Raw genomic sequence first — 16557 nt, forward strand, 5'->3', positions numbered from 1 at the left:
CTCTCCTTCCTCTAGTTCCATGGCTGGATGAAGCCCTGGGACCACCCTTGTCAGAGCCTTCCCTCTTCAGTTAGCAAATTAATAAACGGTTATTAAGTGCCAACTGTGTGCCAGGTACTGTGCTAAGTGCTGGGGATACAAATAAGAAAAGGGAAGACAATTCCTGCCCTTGAGGAGCTTACAATCAAATTGGGAAGAAAGACCACACACAAAAGGCAGGGCCTGGCCCAGCGCCATGAGATGGTAAATCAAGTCAAGGGGAAAGTGAGGTCTTGGGAGGAGCCCCAAAATCAGAGGAGAGAGGCAAACATGTTGTGGACATGGTGTAAGATGCTGGCCCAGACTCCAATTCTGCCAGGCTGCTTTTCCAGTTGTTTTTCAGTAATTTTTCCCAAACAGGGAGTTCCTCCCAGCGTAATTTACGTTTTGGGGTTTATTAAACGCTGGGCTGCTGAGATCAATGATTTCTAATTTTTCCTTGTCTAGTCTGCTCCACTGACCTACTTTTCTATTTCTGAATTAGTACCAAGTGATTCTAATGACCACTGCTTTACAATGTGGTGCAACATCTTCATTCCTGCCTTTTCTTCATTTCCCTTGGTATTCTACAACTTCTGTCCCTCCAAAGGAATTCTGTTTGTATTTTGGCTAGGAGCTCACTTTTTAATGGAAGAGATGCCACATACGTAAGTGGTACATAACAGATGCATGCAGAGATGGATGGATGGATGGATGGTAGAGTCAAGGGGAAGGCACTCCAGGGCAGCTGAGGGGACAGGAAGGGCCTGGAGGGCCCTTGTGCTGAGAAAAGGTTCTTAAGAGGCTGAGATGAGGGAGAACATTCTGTGCCTGGGCACAGTCAGTTTAAAGGCAGAGAGAAGGGAGGGACTGCTATGTGTGAGGGACTGTGAAGGAGTGTAAGGAGTAGGTGTTATGTGAAAGAGGGATTCAAATGGTTTTGAGTGGCTAGAAAGGTGCAACTAGAAGTGGGGAGGAAACTGCAAAGAGGTGGGTTCAGGTTTAGAGCCAGAAGAATTTCCCAAAATCTGTCCCCCAAAGCAGAATGAGCCACTTTGAGACAGGCAGCATCTCCCTCCCTGGCCATCGGAAGCAAAGGATCAATGTTGCTCGTCAGGTACGCTGGGAAGATTCTTTTTCCGGTATGGTTTGGATTGGAAGCCCACTGAGGGTCCTCCCAACTCTGACATTCATCTCCACTCCTTATCAGCCACACACACAGGGTCCCGGCCTTGTATGACTCACACCACCAAGGGTCCCATTCTTTGGGAACCTCCTATCTCTCTCTGCCCCGTATCCCTCACAACAACCCTCTGTCCTCCCCATGACTTCGTGGTCCTCCACTCCTCCCTGCTCTGGCCTCCCTTCTCTTCTGACCTTTGAGTTGATAGTTCAATCCATGATCAATTATTCTTTATTCCTTGCCCCCTAATCTTACCATGCATCCTACCTTTGCAAACCCAAACCCTGGAATATCCCCACCAGCTGTCTTCTCCTGCTCACATGCTACTGAACCTTGCTGGAGCATCCTTACAAACCTATGGAACCAAATCTCGAATGGGCCCTGATCCCATCGGTCTTTGTGATCTTTTCTGGCTGACCCTCTTAGGTATGCTCTGTTCCAGTCATTCTGAGCCTCTCCTCAGGCCTCTTCCTCCATCCCCCATCCTCTCCTCTTCTGCTCCAGCTCTGAGAAAGGACTGCTGGGGCCCTTGAGCTCTTCTCCCAGAGAAGCCTGGCTCACTTCTTTCTTCTGTCTCTTTATTCAGACTTTCTTTACTGTCTACAAAACATGGCTGGCCTAAACCCTTCACGTGTTGATCCTGCTTTTCCCTCGATGCACTGCTTCTGTGCCTCCCTTGTCTCACAGGCTTTCAAACTCAAAAGAGCTAAAATTAAATTCCTCCATCTCCCACTTCAATATCTCAAGCCTGGAATCCTTATTGACCTCTCTCTTCCTCCTTCTCCTTTTCTCCCTCTCCCTTTCTCCTCTCTCTCTTTACCTTTCTCTTTCTCCATCTCTTTTCTCCCTCCCTTTTTTCTTCCTCTCTTTCTCCCCATATTCCATCAGTTGCCAAGTCTTACTGATTCTACTTTTGCACAAACTTCCATCCATCCTCTCCTTCTACTCACACAACTTCTCTCCTAGTTCAGATCGGTACCACATCTTGTCTGAATGATTGCAATAGCTTCCAAGGGGGCTCTCTGCCCCATACCTATCCCTGGCCTTCCTTCCCTGGCCAGGCTTATGTTATCTTCCTCTCCCCTTCTAGTTCACGTGGCCAGTCACTTGTGCCCCATCCATGACCTCCCATGTCTAGACATGCTCCCTCCTCCCCTCTCCCTCACAAACCCCAAAGCACAGCTTGAACATCGGCTCCCTGGGAGACCCAGTCTCATTGCTCCCGATTGTGAACTTTCTCTTTTTAGAGATGACTTTGCATAAGTTTTGGTTTTACTTTCTCATGCACATACTGTACTCTCCCCACTCCTGAGAACATAAGTTCCTTGAGGGCAGGCCTTATTTAGCTTTCATTTTTGCCTCCAGCACCTAGGCACAGTGCCTCAAATGCAAATGTGTAGCAGACATGTGTCATAGTGAAATGAGTTAGAAAAGGCACAGAAAGGAAAAGAAAAGAACTGAGGAAGAAATACCATGGAAGCCAAGGGGAAGTCAGGCCACGTCATCCCTCTTCCACCTCAGACAGAATGTCCCAACCCACCACAGTAATGTGCTTACTGTACATAACAGAATTGTAAAGAACTACAAAGCACAAGACATTCCTTCCTCTGACGTAGGCTCTGCAGGAGGCACTAACACAAACACACAGGCAGGGGACAAAGACCACTTTGCCCAGAGGATGATGGACATGAGGTTGTGTGGTCCAAGATGGAGTAAGTGATACACATCACCAAAAACGGCAGAACCTCCTTACGTTACTGATAATGTACACACTGTCTAGAATGAGGGAAGCAAGATACACTCCTGACTTGTTCTGTGAGCGCATGGCACCCTTACGCCAGAGAGGAGACTGTTGGGCTCAACCACCCGCAGGTTCTGGCTTCCAAACAGGGCCAAAGCTGACATGGGGAAGCATTCACCTACTGAGGTGTCTACATGGGCACCTTTGATAGGATTTGGGCAATTTGCAAAACTGATACCACTTGACACAAGATTTAATGGGAGACAAACAAGGTGAATGGGGACAGGAGATAAGATGATCCTGAAGTCCAAGGAATGGTGGTCATTTGTTTTATGGCTTGAAAGAGAGTGAGGGTGGAGAGGCTGGAGCCTGTGAGCTGAGACATGGGAGAGTCTGAGCCCCACTGCTGCCACTTCCATCACCCAGAGACAACTGAAACACCCCCCCCCCCCATCTGTCCATCCATTGCCACTTGCTTTGGGCACGGAACATTGAATCATGGATAAATATGAGGGGGTGCAGAAGGCTCTCGGCAGGCTGAGGCACGATGCCAGGGCAGCCCGCATGAAGTCTGTCACTGAGCAAGGAGCTGAATTATCCAACAGGGAGAGTAATCTTCTCTCTGTTGCTTATAAAAATGTCACAGGGGCCGAAAGGTCATCACGGAAGGTTGTTTCAAGTATTGAGAAAAAGAGGGAAGATGCTGAGAAGAACAGCTGAAAGCCTGAGAGTACAGAGAAAATGGAGACTGAACTGAGAGCTATCTGCAATGATGCCCTATCTCTACTGGGAAAGTTCTTCATTCTGAAGCTTCACAGGCAGAAAGCAAAGTTTTCTGTCTGAAAAGGAAAGGAGAAAGCCGCCACTGTTTGGCTGAGTTTGCTGATGGTGATGACAAGAAAGGAATGGTGGATCGATCACCATGAGCATATCAAGAAGCATTTGAAATCAGCAAAAAAGAGATGCAGTCAATGCATCTCAGACTGTGGCTGGCCTTGAACTTCTATGGCTCCACCATGAGATCCTGAACTCTCCAGAGAAAGTCTGTTCCTTTGCAAAGACAGCTTTCCATGAAGCCACTGCTGAGCTTGATATGTGAAAAATCGTACAAACACGGTGCACTAATATTGCAATTACTAAGAGGCAACTTGACATTGTGGACATCGGACACCCAAGGAGCCGAAGCAGGAGAAGGAAGTTAACCAGTTAACCAGCCTCCCAACCTTTGTCTGCCTCATTCTAAAATGGCCATTGGTCATGCATGCTGTCCCACAAATAGCTTTTGTTTACAATTTCTGACAGGTTTAAGCTACTTCTATTTGGATTTCTATGTTTCCCACGTGGTCTTTAGGTTTAATATTAGGAAGTAGAGCCAGTTAGCATTTGGGGAGTTATTTGCGGCCAATATAGGGAGAGGGAATTTTGATACACATTTTACATGGCTGGCCTGCTTTTGGTGCACTGTGATTTCGTAAGATTAGCTTCCATGTCTACGCCAAGAAGACTGTCTCCATGCTAGCCTGCCCTGCTCAGGGGATAATTGGTTCCAGCCACAGGTATAGTTACTGTGGGTACTTGAGGGTTGGAACCCTCAAGGATGTGGTAGATACAGATATCCCAGAGATATCCCAGAGATACCCCATCAATCCGATACACAATCCCAATGTGCCCCTGTTTACAACTGCTCCTGAAGACCAAGTTTTAACCCAGTCAGTTTACTTGAGAGAAGGGCAGAAATGGTTCACATTCCATCATCTGTAAAGTTACCTGCTATTTGCTTTCATTGTTTCAGCTGCACTCATTTTGTCCTTATTTAAACAGTTTAGGCCCCCTCGGAACAGACGTACGAGTAAAGCTGCCGTACAAACGAACTGTTGGTATTCATGAAGCAGCAGTAAAACAAAACCCCATGGGTTTACCTTTTCTAATTTTGCTTTTGCGATTTTTTGGATACGGCCTAACATGCATGTGCTATAAAAATGCTGTATTTTGTCCTTCATTCTCGAAGGGGACCATGGCATCAAGATGATGATGTGACTTGCAGTTGACTCTGATTTGAGAGAAAGAGGGCTGACTGTAAAAACAATTAACAGGGAAATAACCTGAGAGGATGGCTGGCTTTGTTTCCTGTCTTATGGAATTTTCATGAACAAGCCAAATATAATTGTTAAGAACATGAGTATTAAGTTAATGTAAGTGGAATAAAAATTTTAGGAATGGAGAAAGAAAGTGAGCCTACCTTCTTAGCGGCAGAATCTCCTCGAGGTGAAGAACAGGAAGGAGACATTTTCACCTATAAAAACCAAGGACGCTTTTGTTATGCTTCAGTTTTCCATGACTAAAATTCAAGGAATTTGGGGATAACAAGAGTAACTGAGATGCTGTAAAGCAATTTATACATTTTGCATTAAACACGAATGGCCCAAGGCCCATAGTGTGCCTTGTGGAGCTTGAGAGATCAGAGACACCAGGGAAGAAACCCAGGAGTATTAGACTCAGAAGGGTTTCAGTGAAGTGGCTGAGGGCTAAACTGATGGTGTGGACAGTGATCTCCACATGTGGTGGCTTTACTGATGACTTCTGTCTTCACAATCACAGCCCCTTTCTGGATAGATCCACTTTCCTACCCACGCCACCACATCCAGGGGACTGTCTCTTATATCAAAGACAAACAGTTCAGCAAAACCAGCCTTCACAAGAAGCATGAGCGAGGGTGTGTAGAATGTACTGTGCCTTTGGTCCCTCACCTGCCCACAGGAAGGAAAGAGGCACATGTCTTCACCTTTTCTCCTGGACTAACACTGGTTCTTACAATGCTTAGTGTAACCTTTTCATGGACAGCCAGAGGAATCTGGGAGATGCTCACCAATTTTTCAGAGAACACTGTATTGAAAGGGATAATTGTTGTCACAAAGGACAAAAATGAATCCTGCTTTTCCTTCCACATCTTCTTCCATGATCACCTCCTAATTAATCTCCTCACCTCCTGCCAGGCTCCTCTCTGATTAGCTCGCATCATTCCCCCTCCCTCCCAAATCCATGCTCAAAGGTCTTCTGTCCCCCTATTGTCCAGAGGATAAAGTAAAACTTCTCAGAGGGGAGAATGCTGGTTTAAATCCTGCCTCAGCTACTTACCAGTTCTTTCAGCCTTAGTTTTGTTATCTGCAAAACGGGTGTAAGAAGAGCACCTACCTCACAGAGCTGTGGTGAGGACCACGTGAGATATTATATGAGCAGCTCTTAGTAAGTCAAAGCACTACATAACTGCTGACTATTGCAATCAATCCAGTCCAATAAATATGAGCCTACATTCTGCTAAGGACCAGGGGACCCACTTAATAAAAAGAAGACAGTCTCAGAGATTTTAAGTCCCTTTCAGTCTTATTTCCTGACTCTGTTCCAGCCAGACTGGCCTCTGTATAAGCTGCTCTGACACCTGGCCCACATCTCCTTCTCCTGGCCCCCTCCCTCTACAACTACATGCCCTAGATCTGCTCGCCTCTTTACAGCCTGCATCCCTCCAGGAGAAGGGAGGCTCTGGTCAATCAGGGACTGACTTTGCTCTCTCTGCAGCTCCAGGGCCTGGTGAGGGGCAGGAGCCTAACAAAGATTTGCTGAAATCGGGATTAAAAATGACCTTGACAGGCTAGAGTGCTGGGCCCAGATGAAAAACCCAGAGATCTCACAGCAGTAAACAGAAACATCTGGCATTTAAATTAAAAAGATAAATCTCACAAATCCAGGATGGGAGAAGGGAAAGGAAATGTTTTGGCAACAGTTCCAGTGACCAAGGTCTTTGTCTGCAGGAGGCCATGCTCTTCAGCTGCAGCAGCAGCAGTACAGGGCTCAGATCCCACGGAATTCAACCTCAGGCCCCCTACAACCTCAGTATTGCCCCTCACCCAGGGCTGCTCAAGCTCTGAGAAGAATCAAATTCACCCTCCTGCTTCCTGGACACCGCCCGCTCCCCCACCCCAATAGGAGGGAAGCTTCTTTATCCCAGTTCAGGCCAACACTGGCTGGCCCAGATAGACGGGTTACTGAGTGCTGCATTATCCCATTCATGTACCTCTCTGTGGCCTGTTGTGCTGGCTACAGTCCTGACCCTTCAGACAGAGATGCTTCAGGACGGGCAGTCACTCGGCCCTATGGGAAGAATGCCAGGTCCTATAAAACAGGGCAGCGTGTAAAGGCTGGGGAATCAGCTGGGCACCTGGGTGCAGTTTCTTCTCATTCCACCGAGTGAGCTCAGGGAGGCCAGATCATTGCTTATGTGCAGAATCAGGGCCAAGCTCAGGTTCCAGAGGGAACAGGCAGCTGGAGATCCCTCCTCTGTTCAGTGGAGGCTCTTCCTAGATCTGGTTCTTCTTGAGTTGTGTGCTCGTGATCTCTTCTGAGGAGCCTTCAGAGTCTTCTGGGGCCACTGGACAACCTCCTGTCTAGTGGGAAGACCTCTTCCATTGGGACTTCCATCCAGGACATCCTCACAAAGTGGCAAATACCTTGGGAAGCGTTGGCCCCAGTTTGAGGCTACTGGTTAATCACTGGCTATTGGTTAATAACAGATCCCTGAACAAAATTATCTACATAACTGCATCAAACAAGAACTCTTATATGATCCTGATATTCAATTCAATCTAACCTGTTTCAACAAACATCTATTAAGTGGATACGATGTGCCAGACACGGGGGATAGATAGGAAGACAAATCTATTGGGGAATGGAACACGCACACAGATAAGTCAAGGCAAAGCATGTTGCTAGAAAGGATGCTTTGAAGGGAGAGAGCTGGCATTGGTAGCTGGGAGGGGAGAGGAGTCCAGAAGGGCCCCCCTCGCACAGGGACATCCTGTGTTGGAGAAGAGCAAACCTACGAGGCAGCACATCCTTGTCCTTCTGGTAAAAAAGCTCTTACTGGGAATGTGCTTGCTTGGCTGTGCCTTTCAGGCCCATGTGCTACCCAGAAGATGGGGCTGGCTAGAAAGGCAAAACATGGCTTTCTGTCTAGAAATGCTCTGTATTTTACACATGAGAGTAAAGATGAGCAGGTGCACTTAAACTCAGCTCTAGGGATTAGGGAGGGCAAGGTTCACACAGACAGAGTTGGGACTGGAAGCCAGGCGTGCCTCCAGCCTTCTTTGCCCTGCCCCAGGGTTGGGTTAAAATGCTGCAAATCATTCAAATCCAGCATATTCAGTTGAATCATTCTACTTAACTCTGTGGAATTTTAAGAATAACGACCATTCTTTATTTTTTTGAATGACATCTGGAACCCAGAACTCAAACTACCATCTGCCCAGACTGTCACTAAGGCCAAGAGTTTCCATGTGGTCAAGGAGCTTGCTAGCTCTAGTTTACTAGACTCCTGGCAGGCTCCCACCCAAATCAACAGCTCAGTTTAAAGTACAATGAATATAAATCTGAAGACCTTTAACACTGATGAGCCTAGAGATGGATGTGAGCTTGGACAATGGAGGTCCCAGGTAGCTGTACTGAGACAGCTGTTGTCTGGAGACTCAAGCGCTCAGATGTCCCTCATCACTTACTGGGATTCCTGTAGGAAACACCTCAGGACAATCAAAATAAGTATTATAGCTATAAAAGCTTCACAGTGTTTACCATGTGTCAGGAGCTGAGCTAATCACTTTACAAATATTTTCCCAACTGATCTCCACAATGACCCTCTGTTCATCATTCCCTATTGGTCTTGTATGTAACTTGTTTTTACATTTGCTTGCACATTGTTTCCCCCATCAGGCTGTAAGGTCCTTGAGGGGAGGGGCTCTTTTGCCTGGCACAGTGTCTGGTACACTGGAGGGCCTTCCCAGACATCCCTGGTCCTTGCCCCATGCTTGGAGACCCCTACGTCTCCCTGGCTGTATCTTTTCTGCTGCCTCTTCTTCAGGGCTCGTGGCTGGTGAAGTATCCCAGCCTGATTACTCTGCCTATCACATGCTTTTCGATGATCCTTTGGTAGCTATTCCATGACTGTGGAGATTCTATGACTCATCACCACACAAAATCATCAAAGGAAGAGTTGTGTTAAGATGGGCCTTTGTTGTAGGGAGAAGCTTAGGGTCATTTAAAAAAAATTAATTTAACGCACCAAAATCCATTTTCTCTCTCTCTTCCCCATTGGGGGAGAAAAAAGAATAGCAAATTCATATATCAAACAGGCACAGCCAAACAAACTGGTGCAATGGCCGTAACCGGAAATCCTCTGTGTCCTCCTGGCCTGCGTCCATCCCACTTCGAGCATGAGGTGGCAGCTTTGGTCAGCAGGGGTCTTCAGGAGGCAGGGCTGAGTGCTGTGTGATCAGTAAATCTTGGGGTCATTTCAAGAGTCAGAGGAACCCGGACATGGAGCTGGAAGAGACTTCAAAGCTTCTTTTTTACTGAAGAAAATGGGGCAGCCCAGGGAGCTTCTGTGCTTTATCCCTCAAGGTAGCAAGCATCAGCAGGGGGATTCAAAACCAGAGCTCAGGTTTTCCATTGTGCCAGGTTGCTGGCGTCATTCACAAAGGCTCTGCTTTTCAGCTCTGGGCCCAGCCTGCAACCCCTTGTTTTCTGAGCAGAGACGCCAATAAAGAATTATAGAACGCTAAGTGAGAATCATCATCCAGTCTGAACTCTTACTTTACTAATGAAGAAACTGAGGCAAGGACTGGTCCACGTTCACCTGGTGATCTTATTTGGTCAAAGGCGAGTCTATTTGTGAGACTAGAGCCTGTATCTTATAGGCATCGTGGCATCACCTCATGCTCAGGGTGAAATAGACAGTGTTCCTCAATTGCATTTCCAAAAGAGTTCAAGCAGCCGCCGTTCCCCTTGTCTTTGGAGCAAAGGACAGAAAGGATTCTAGGGATTCATCTCACTGGCAGTATGTGGGCTCCAGGTGGGTGGGCTGCCTGAGCCTCCTGTCCTCCATCTGTCTACTTCCTAATCCCCAACCAATCTGTACCAGGTGTCTTCAGGTTGCATGACACTGGCCTTGGGGCAGGGACAAAAAGGGAACAAGGTATTCCCAAGGCACTTTTCCTTACATCCATTAGAAACTATCACCTCTCTGCTCTTCTGCATCTGAGGACAGACTCAATGGAAAGTGCATTCATCCTGGGCTGCTCTGTGCTTTTGAAAAAGAAATGTTGCTGCTACCAGGCGCTGAAATCTTACTTCTCGCCACTGAACATTCCAGCTAATGTATTTATAATGGGGAGTATCTATTTTTAAAGCAGAAAGTTCCCCCCAAAAGGCAGTGCACCAGCACTCCTACTTGACTACATAAATATAAAATAAAATCATAAATTAGCCAGAACAGGAAATAAAAAAACAAATAAGCAATGTACTATGGATCGTTAACAGAAAATGACGACTGGAGATCATAAATAAGATATCATCTACTGAATAAATAATTACCTTGAGGAGCTAAATCATTCCCAATGAATAAGATTTCAAAATATATCCACCAAGAAAAATGTGAATTTTTTTCAGTTGGAAAACCTTGGGCAAAAATGGGAAAAACAAATCAACCTTTCCTATCAGGGGAAAAACCCCTCCCTAATTTCCCTCCTGCTCATTCCTCTCCTGCAGCTGCCTGGAGCTGCCCTCGCCTTTGGGGGTGGGGGTCTGATGGAGCGGAGTACGGGCTGGTGAGGTCCCTTTGGATCAGAGCAGATCTGCCAGCTGCTGAGATGTCTGCTTAATGCACTTAGTGCCAGGAGGGGCTTCCGAGTCACCTGGGGCAGCTCCCTCACCAGAGAGGTCTACCATTGCTGATGGAGATGCTTGGCTCAGGTACTTTTGCCAAAGCGCAGAGAGATGAGTCGCATGGGCACTTCTGGTGCGTGATGATGCCGAGCTGCTGCATGCTTCTGCGTGTCTGTCAATAATTTGGTTATTTTATTTTTCTTGTCCAGAAAACTGATTTCTTCTTGAAACTAATGCCAGAAAGCACAGCGACCTGCTAGTATTTGTAAAATGGCAAACACAATTCACTGGCGTTGTAGGGGGGAGGATCAAATGGAATAGCATATATACCAAGCTATATAAAGAACTCTACAAATGTCATCTCTTGCTATGACTATACACATAAGAGGTAGAAGGCCAGTTTGGCTTTGGGTGCCCGGTGTCCTGGATTCCAGTACCAGTCCTCTCATTTCCTGGTGATGTGACCTTGGGAAGGTCACTTTCCTTGAAGAGAGGGAGGGGTTGGATCGATAAGGGATGGCTTGCTTGACCAGATCACCTGCAAGGTCTCTCCCATCTTAGACTATGGTCCTATGACTGCCCTAGTGAAAGCTTGGCAGAAGAGCAAGGAGCACAGTGAATGGAATTAGGAAATGGAGAGAGAAATGCAGTCAGGGAAGGGAGATGCTCCAACTGAATTGGCTTGACCAGAGGTTGGTGGCCAGTTCAGTGTTGTCAGCTCGTGGAGAGGGGCCAAGAGAAAAGGCATGGGGTGCGTCTGGTGGTCACCTCTGCACAGAGATGCTAACCCTGAATCCCCAGGGGCTCAGGCCTCTGTCCTGCTGAAGGCACACACTCCTCTCGGATGAGACTGCTGGTGGCTGCCTAAGCAGAGGACAAAGGTGGGGGATGAGGCTGGGGTTAAAGGAAGGGGACCTCTATTCCTCTGCGGGCTCTGGGAGAAGGTGAGCTCCCTGAGCATCCCAAGATGCCTCCTTGGTGTTTCTGTATCTGGGCATCAGGCCTAGAGTTCAAATCCCACAAGATGAGGTGAAAGTGTGGTTGGCAGCAGAGTCTGTGACAGGCTGGGGCTCTTCCACTGCCTTGGGCCCCCACACTGGTTTAGGGACCACTAGGCTCTGAGGCTGCAGGGGAAGCTTTGTGACCAGGCCAGGTTCAGAAAGAGAAAAGCCAAACATTTTGTAAGCTCAAGCCCAGGACACAGACGACTTGCTCAGAGCTCTAACTTGCTGAGAAAATGTTGGTGGTGCAAAGGATGGGGACCTTGAATTGGCTGTCAGTGCTGCCCACAGCCAGGGTGTGTCCTCTCAGGAAGAAGGGCATCAGTGGGTGATGCTCTTCTGTGTTGATAGTCAGGGGAGTGAGAGGGCACAGAAGCCCAGCTCCAGCATCTGGCAGGTGGATGATTACAGGACAGGGCAAGGCCCCTCTTCAGGCCTCCGTTTCCCCATCTGTCAAATGAAGGAGCTGGACCCTATGACCTTTAAGGCCCCAATAATCCTGTGACCTCCCTGGACCTCAGTGTCACCAAAGTTGACCAGGAAGCCAAGGGCGCCTTGCTAGTCAATGGGTTCTTACCTGGGCCTGGGCGAGCTGTCCTTTCTTCATGTCAGATGCATTTTCGCTGAGCTTTCCTATCTTGGTGCTTGAATTGCATCTGTAGCATGTCCACCTGGCCTGGCTCCCCATCCCTACAGCGCACTCTTTGTTGAGCAGACACAAGGAGTGATAGAGGTGGCCACAGCTGCAAGAGGAAGGCACTTGGTCACCTGCTCTGGATGCCCCCTGCTCCCTGGCTCACCCTGCAGATGGCCTGAGGGGACCTTGCTCTGAGGCTGTGATTAAGGTGGGTCTGGTTCCCCATTTGTGGACCTAAGCTCAGACGGCTCTAAGGATTGAGCACTGGACATGGGGTCAGGACACACTCCTCAAGTGACTGTGGACAAGTCACGACCACCTGCCTAGGTTCTGGGGATCCAAGGAGGGAAGGCCTGTGAAGGCCTCTTCGGCCCAAGGGCTCTCTCCTTCTCCCTTCGCTGCTCGCCAGAGGCTTGGCTTTGGGAGCTCCCAAGGTGCAGACCCCCTGTAGGGAAGGGCAGCTGTTGGGGAGATGCCTGCTCCCCTCTCCCCCAAGCTGGCTGTCCCTGCTGTGCTCCTCAGGTGACCTCTCCAGCTCGTCAGAGACGTCTACCCTGGCCCAAAGCCTTGACAAAAGCCAACAATGCTGACATGTGGCCCACCAGCCTGGGCACAGGAGGACTGTACCTGAAGACAATGATGTCATCGGCCACCTCCTGGCGTCGCCTGTACTGCTGTAGGCAGATGCAGCAGTAATCCTGCTTAGGGTTTAACCCTCGAGTGACCGATGCCCTCAGATTGCAGAGTGACCAGTGGAGGTCGTGGTTTAGGAGGCTGGTGGTTGTTTCCAGGAGTGTCTGGGAAGGACAAGAAAGAGAATGTGTTGAACAGGCTTAGGAAAATAAACAGAAAACGAGGGGCAGCCACTGATTCCTACTAGAAAATCCTGGAAATTTCTAAAAGTTGTAAAAAGACCAAATAGTGGTCACTGGGAAGAAGCTGGAAAGAACTTCAAGAGCCAGGTCTGAGAGGATGAGGGAGAAGATGGGGGGTGGGTGCCTGCCCGGGAGCAGTGACGTCATTGGGAAGGTGACTGTGGGAGCCAAAGGTGACTTCTGACTTCATCACTTTCCTGAAATGGCGTTGAGAAGAAGGTTCTGACCAAAAGAAATACCGAAGAAACTGACACCTTGCTAGTGAGTGAAGGACTGACTTGCTCCAGACTCTCCTGCAGGCCTATCAGAATGAGTCTCTTGGATATAGCCCCTTCCAGGGGTCCCCATCTTCTGAAGGAAGAGACCCCCAGATCTACTTGTCACTTCTACCCTGCTCAAGTTTCAGATCATCCATCTGCTGCCTGCTGGGCAAGATAGATGATGTCCTAGAGACATCTTAATTTCTTACGTGTAGAACATTAGTTTCCCCACAAATCGACTCCTCTCCCAAAGTTTCCTACTTTCCTGAGAGTCCCCATGTGCCAGCACCTCGGCTTCATCATCCCAGCATCCTCCTGGGCTCCCCTGCTGCCAGATCTCACTGTTCCCACCTTCTCTGATGCCTGTCCCAGCTGACCCCTCCTCCATATTCAGACACCTACCACCTCTCACTTAGATGACTGCAGCAGCCTCCGGAGAGGCCCTGCCCACTCCAGCCACCTGCACACACGTGCCATAGTGATTTCCCCAACGTGCAAGTCAGATCACATGACTTACTATTCAACTAAATTCAGGGGCTTCCTTTTCCCTCTACAATAAATTAGAAACTCCTGCTTAGTCTGTAAGGCACCTTGGACTCCATCTTTCCAGCCTCGTTGGACATTGTTCCCCCTCCCACATGCAGAGGTCCAGCCACAATGGCCTTTCTGTTCCTCGCATAGGCCCCCTCCATCTCCCATCACCAAGCCTTTGCCCAGGGCACTGTCACCAGGGTCCACTAAAGTACTCTGGGGCACCATCACCCCAGCCCACTAAACTTCCTAAGGCACAGCCATCATTGCCAAAGAGCATTAGCAAGGTCTTGGATACAGTCACAGATCTGCCCCCTCTGGGACTTATCGAGAGGCTGATGTCATGTGGCAAACCTGAATTAGGGGTCACTGCAACTAACAGAATCAGTTAGGTGTTCACTGACTCAATCTCCATTTTGGGGGAAGATGAATTACCGAGTTTTAAATGTAGAAAGTCTACTTGTCTCCTTTACTACTGATGTTGAAAGATGAATCCATCAACCAGTTTTTACTGTGTGCTGGGCACGATGCTCACCACATACACTTAAACGGGGGCATAACTTAATAAGCTTTTCCTTTGTCACTGGGCTTTTTTTAGGCCACTTAATGTATGTAAACAATATGAAAACACAAACACAGACGATCCAATGAGAATGATTCCCCCTCCTTCCCACTCATTTTCATTCTACACAATAAATTTCCAACAGCAAATCTGTACGGGGAAAAAAAAAGCCCAGCTGAGGTTTGTTTCTAGCATTGGACGGATTCAGAAACTCAGAAATGGGTAACGTTACCTGTTCATAGTTAAAGGTGTCCAACATTCCCAGGATGAGTCCTTGGATCTCGCCAAGCTTTCCCCTTCCATAAACTGGATCCTGCAGGAAACAAATATCCAAAAGAAAGAAGAAAGGTTATTTTGCATATTTTCCAATACTTGAGGAAAAATGTTACTTTCTGAGAGAAAGAACACGCTCTAGGCACTCTCCTCTTCTGCAGCCATGTGGCATCCCCACCCCCACCCCCCAGTTATAACTTTTCTGCTTATCTTATTGATGCTACTTAAAAGTATATCGTTGGTGTCCACTGGGAAATGTGGGTGACAGAAAACCAAAAGTTATCAATAACTATTATGAAAACAATTCTCTTTCTTTTAGCTTTTCATTCTTTACATCCTTCCCCTTCCCTTTTGTTTCAGCAGCTGCCCCCTTCTTTCTCCAAATTCAGCACCCACACCCCCACTCCCATCCTCACCCATGTCAGTTCCTGGTTTGTTTCCACCAGACTTCTGCTACCAGATGCTACCAAACCATCCCATGACTCCTGTACATTGCCCCCACATGGCACGGCTCCAGCAGTTATGAGGCCCAGATGCCCAGGAGAGGTTAAGCTCCATGAAGGCAGGGAATACATCTTGCTGGTATTTCTATCCCTTTCAGCATCAAACTCTATGGAAGAAGCGTGGTGAATGCTGAGCACTTGTTGAAAGCCTTCCCAGGCTCCTAAGTAGTCACGTGCCTTTAGAAAGGGTTTATGTCCAGTCCCTCTCCATTTATCCTCCAGCTAATGCGAACTGGTAGAACAGGAGAGTGCCACAGTATCCTGGAATTTCAGCAATATGACAAAACCATCGAATCCTAGAGTTCAGACCCAGAGGGACCTCTGAGATCATTTCATCCAATCTCCCCATTTTACAGCTGAGGAAACAGAGGACCATAAAGGATAAGTGATGTTCCCAAGTCCTGTGGGAATGGGACAAAGCCAGGATTTGAGCTCAGTACCTAGAACTCAGCCTCTAACCTTTTTCCTACTGCACCATACCATCTCTATGATGCCAAGTCTCTCATGGCAGACTGGGGGAGAAGATGGAGAGACTGGAGAAGGCTAATTGTCAAGTTAGGGAGACTTGGCCAACCACAGAGGGTCTTTCTGGGGCAGCATCACAAGTGTTCATTGTCCTCAGCCCATTCAGTTCACCGTTCTGACCTGTTCATTTCAAACATTTATTGAATTCCTAGTACGTGCTTAGGAAGTGGGCCCATGGGCGAGGTCCACACTAACTTTTGTAAGGTTCCATGCTAGCTCCTGGAGACAGAGGAATGAACATGAGGTCCCCCAGCCAGTTTCACACGGCCCTAGCTCCTAGAAGGCTCTGCTCTCTGGCCTTCCCCTCACACTTCTTTGCTGTGGACAAAGTCAGGAGTCTGTTACCTGGCTCCAACATGCTTCCGCTTCGAAGGACACCCTTGCTGCTCATCTCTGCCTCTCCAAATGAGCATCTCTCTTTAAGGCTCAGAGGCAACCTCCTCCCCCAAATGCTGACAAAGCGCTTGTCCAGATCTCTCCTTTGCCTCATCACCCCCTACCTCGAGGTGTACTTATTTATATTCATTTAATGTTCTTCTCCCTCCATACCATGGCAGCTTCTTGAGGGAAGGGATGGTCATTTTTCATCTTGGGCCTCAGGGCTGAGCGCATAGTAGAGGAGCCTAATAAATGTTTGATGAATAGATAAATAAAGGAATCCAAATCAGCCACAAGACTTGGCAGGTCCCAAAAGCAAGCGGAACCTCAGGCTGCATCAAGAGAAGCAGAGTCCAGAACAAA

General features: G+C 48.0%; 1 protein-coding gene across 8 annotated transcripts in view; it reads right to left on the reverse strand.

The window, feature by feature from the left end:
* VPS8 (VPS8 subunit of CORVET complex) overlaps positions 1–16557 on the reverse strand; it is a 163310-nt gene that overhangs the window by 20267 nt on the left and 126486 nt on the right. For all 8 annotated transcript variants that reach the window (XR_011973980.1, XM_072640418.1, XM_072640419.1 and 5 more), the window contains 4 exons: positions 14748–14828; positions 12915–13084; positions 12228–12393; positions 5182–5235 (listed from right to left, as the gene is read on the reverse strand). Coding sequence is in view for 7 of the 8 variants with exons in the window: in XM_072640418.1 (XP_072496519.1) it covers positions 5182–5235; positions 12228–12393; positions 12915–13084; positions 14748–14828 (471 nt within the window). In the remaining variant the exon portion in view is untranslated. The remainder of the gene's footprint in view (positions 1–5181; positions 5236–12227; positions 12394–12914; positions 13085–14747; positions 14829–16557) is intronic.

This window comes from Notamacropus eugenii, chromosome 2 (genome assembly GCF_028372415.1).
Source record: "Notamacropus eugenii isolate mMacEug1 chromosome 2, mMacEug1.pri_v2, whole genome shotgun sequence".
NCBI classification, from domain to species: Eukaryota; Metazoa; Chordata; class Mammalia; order Diprotodontia; family Macropodidae; genus Notamacropus; species Notamacropus eugenii.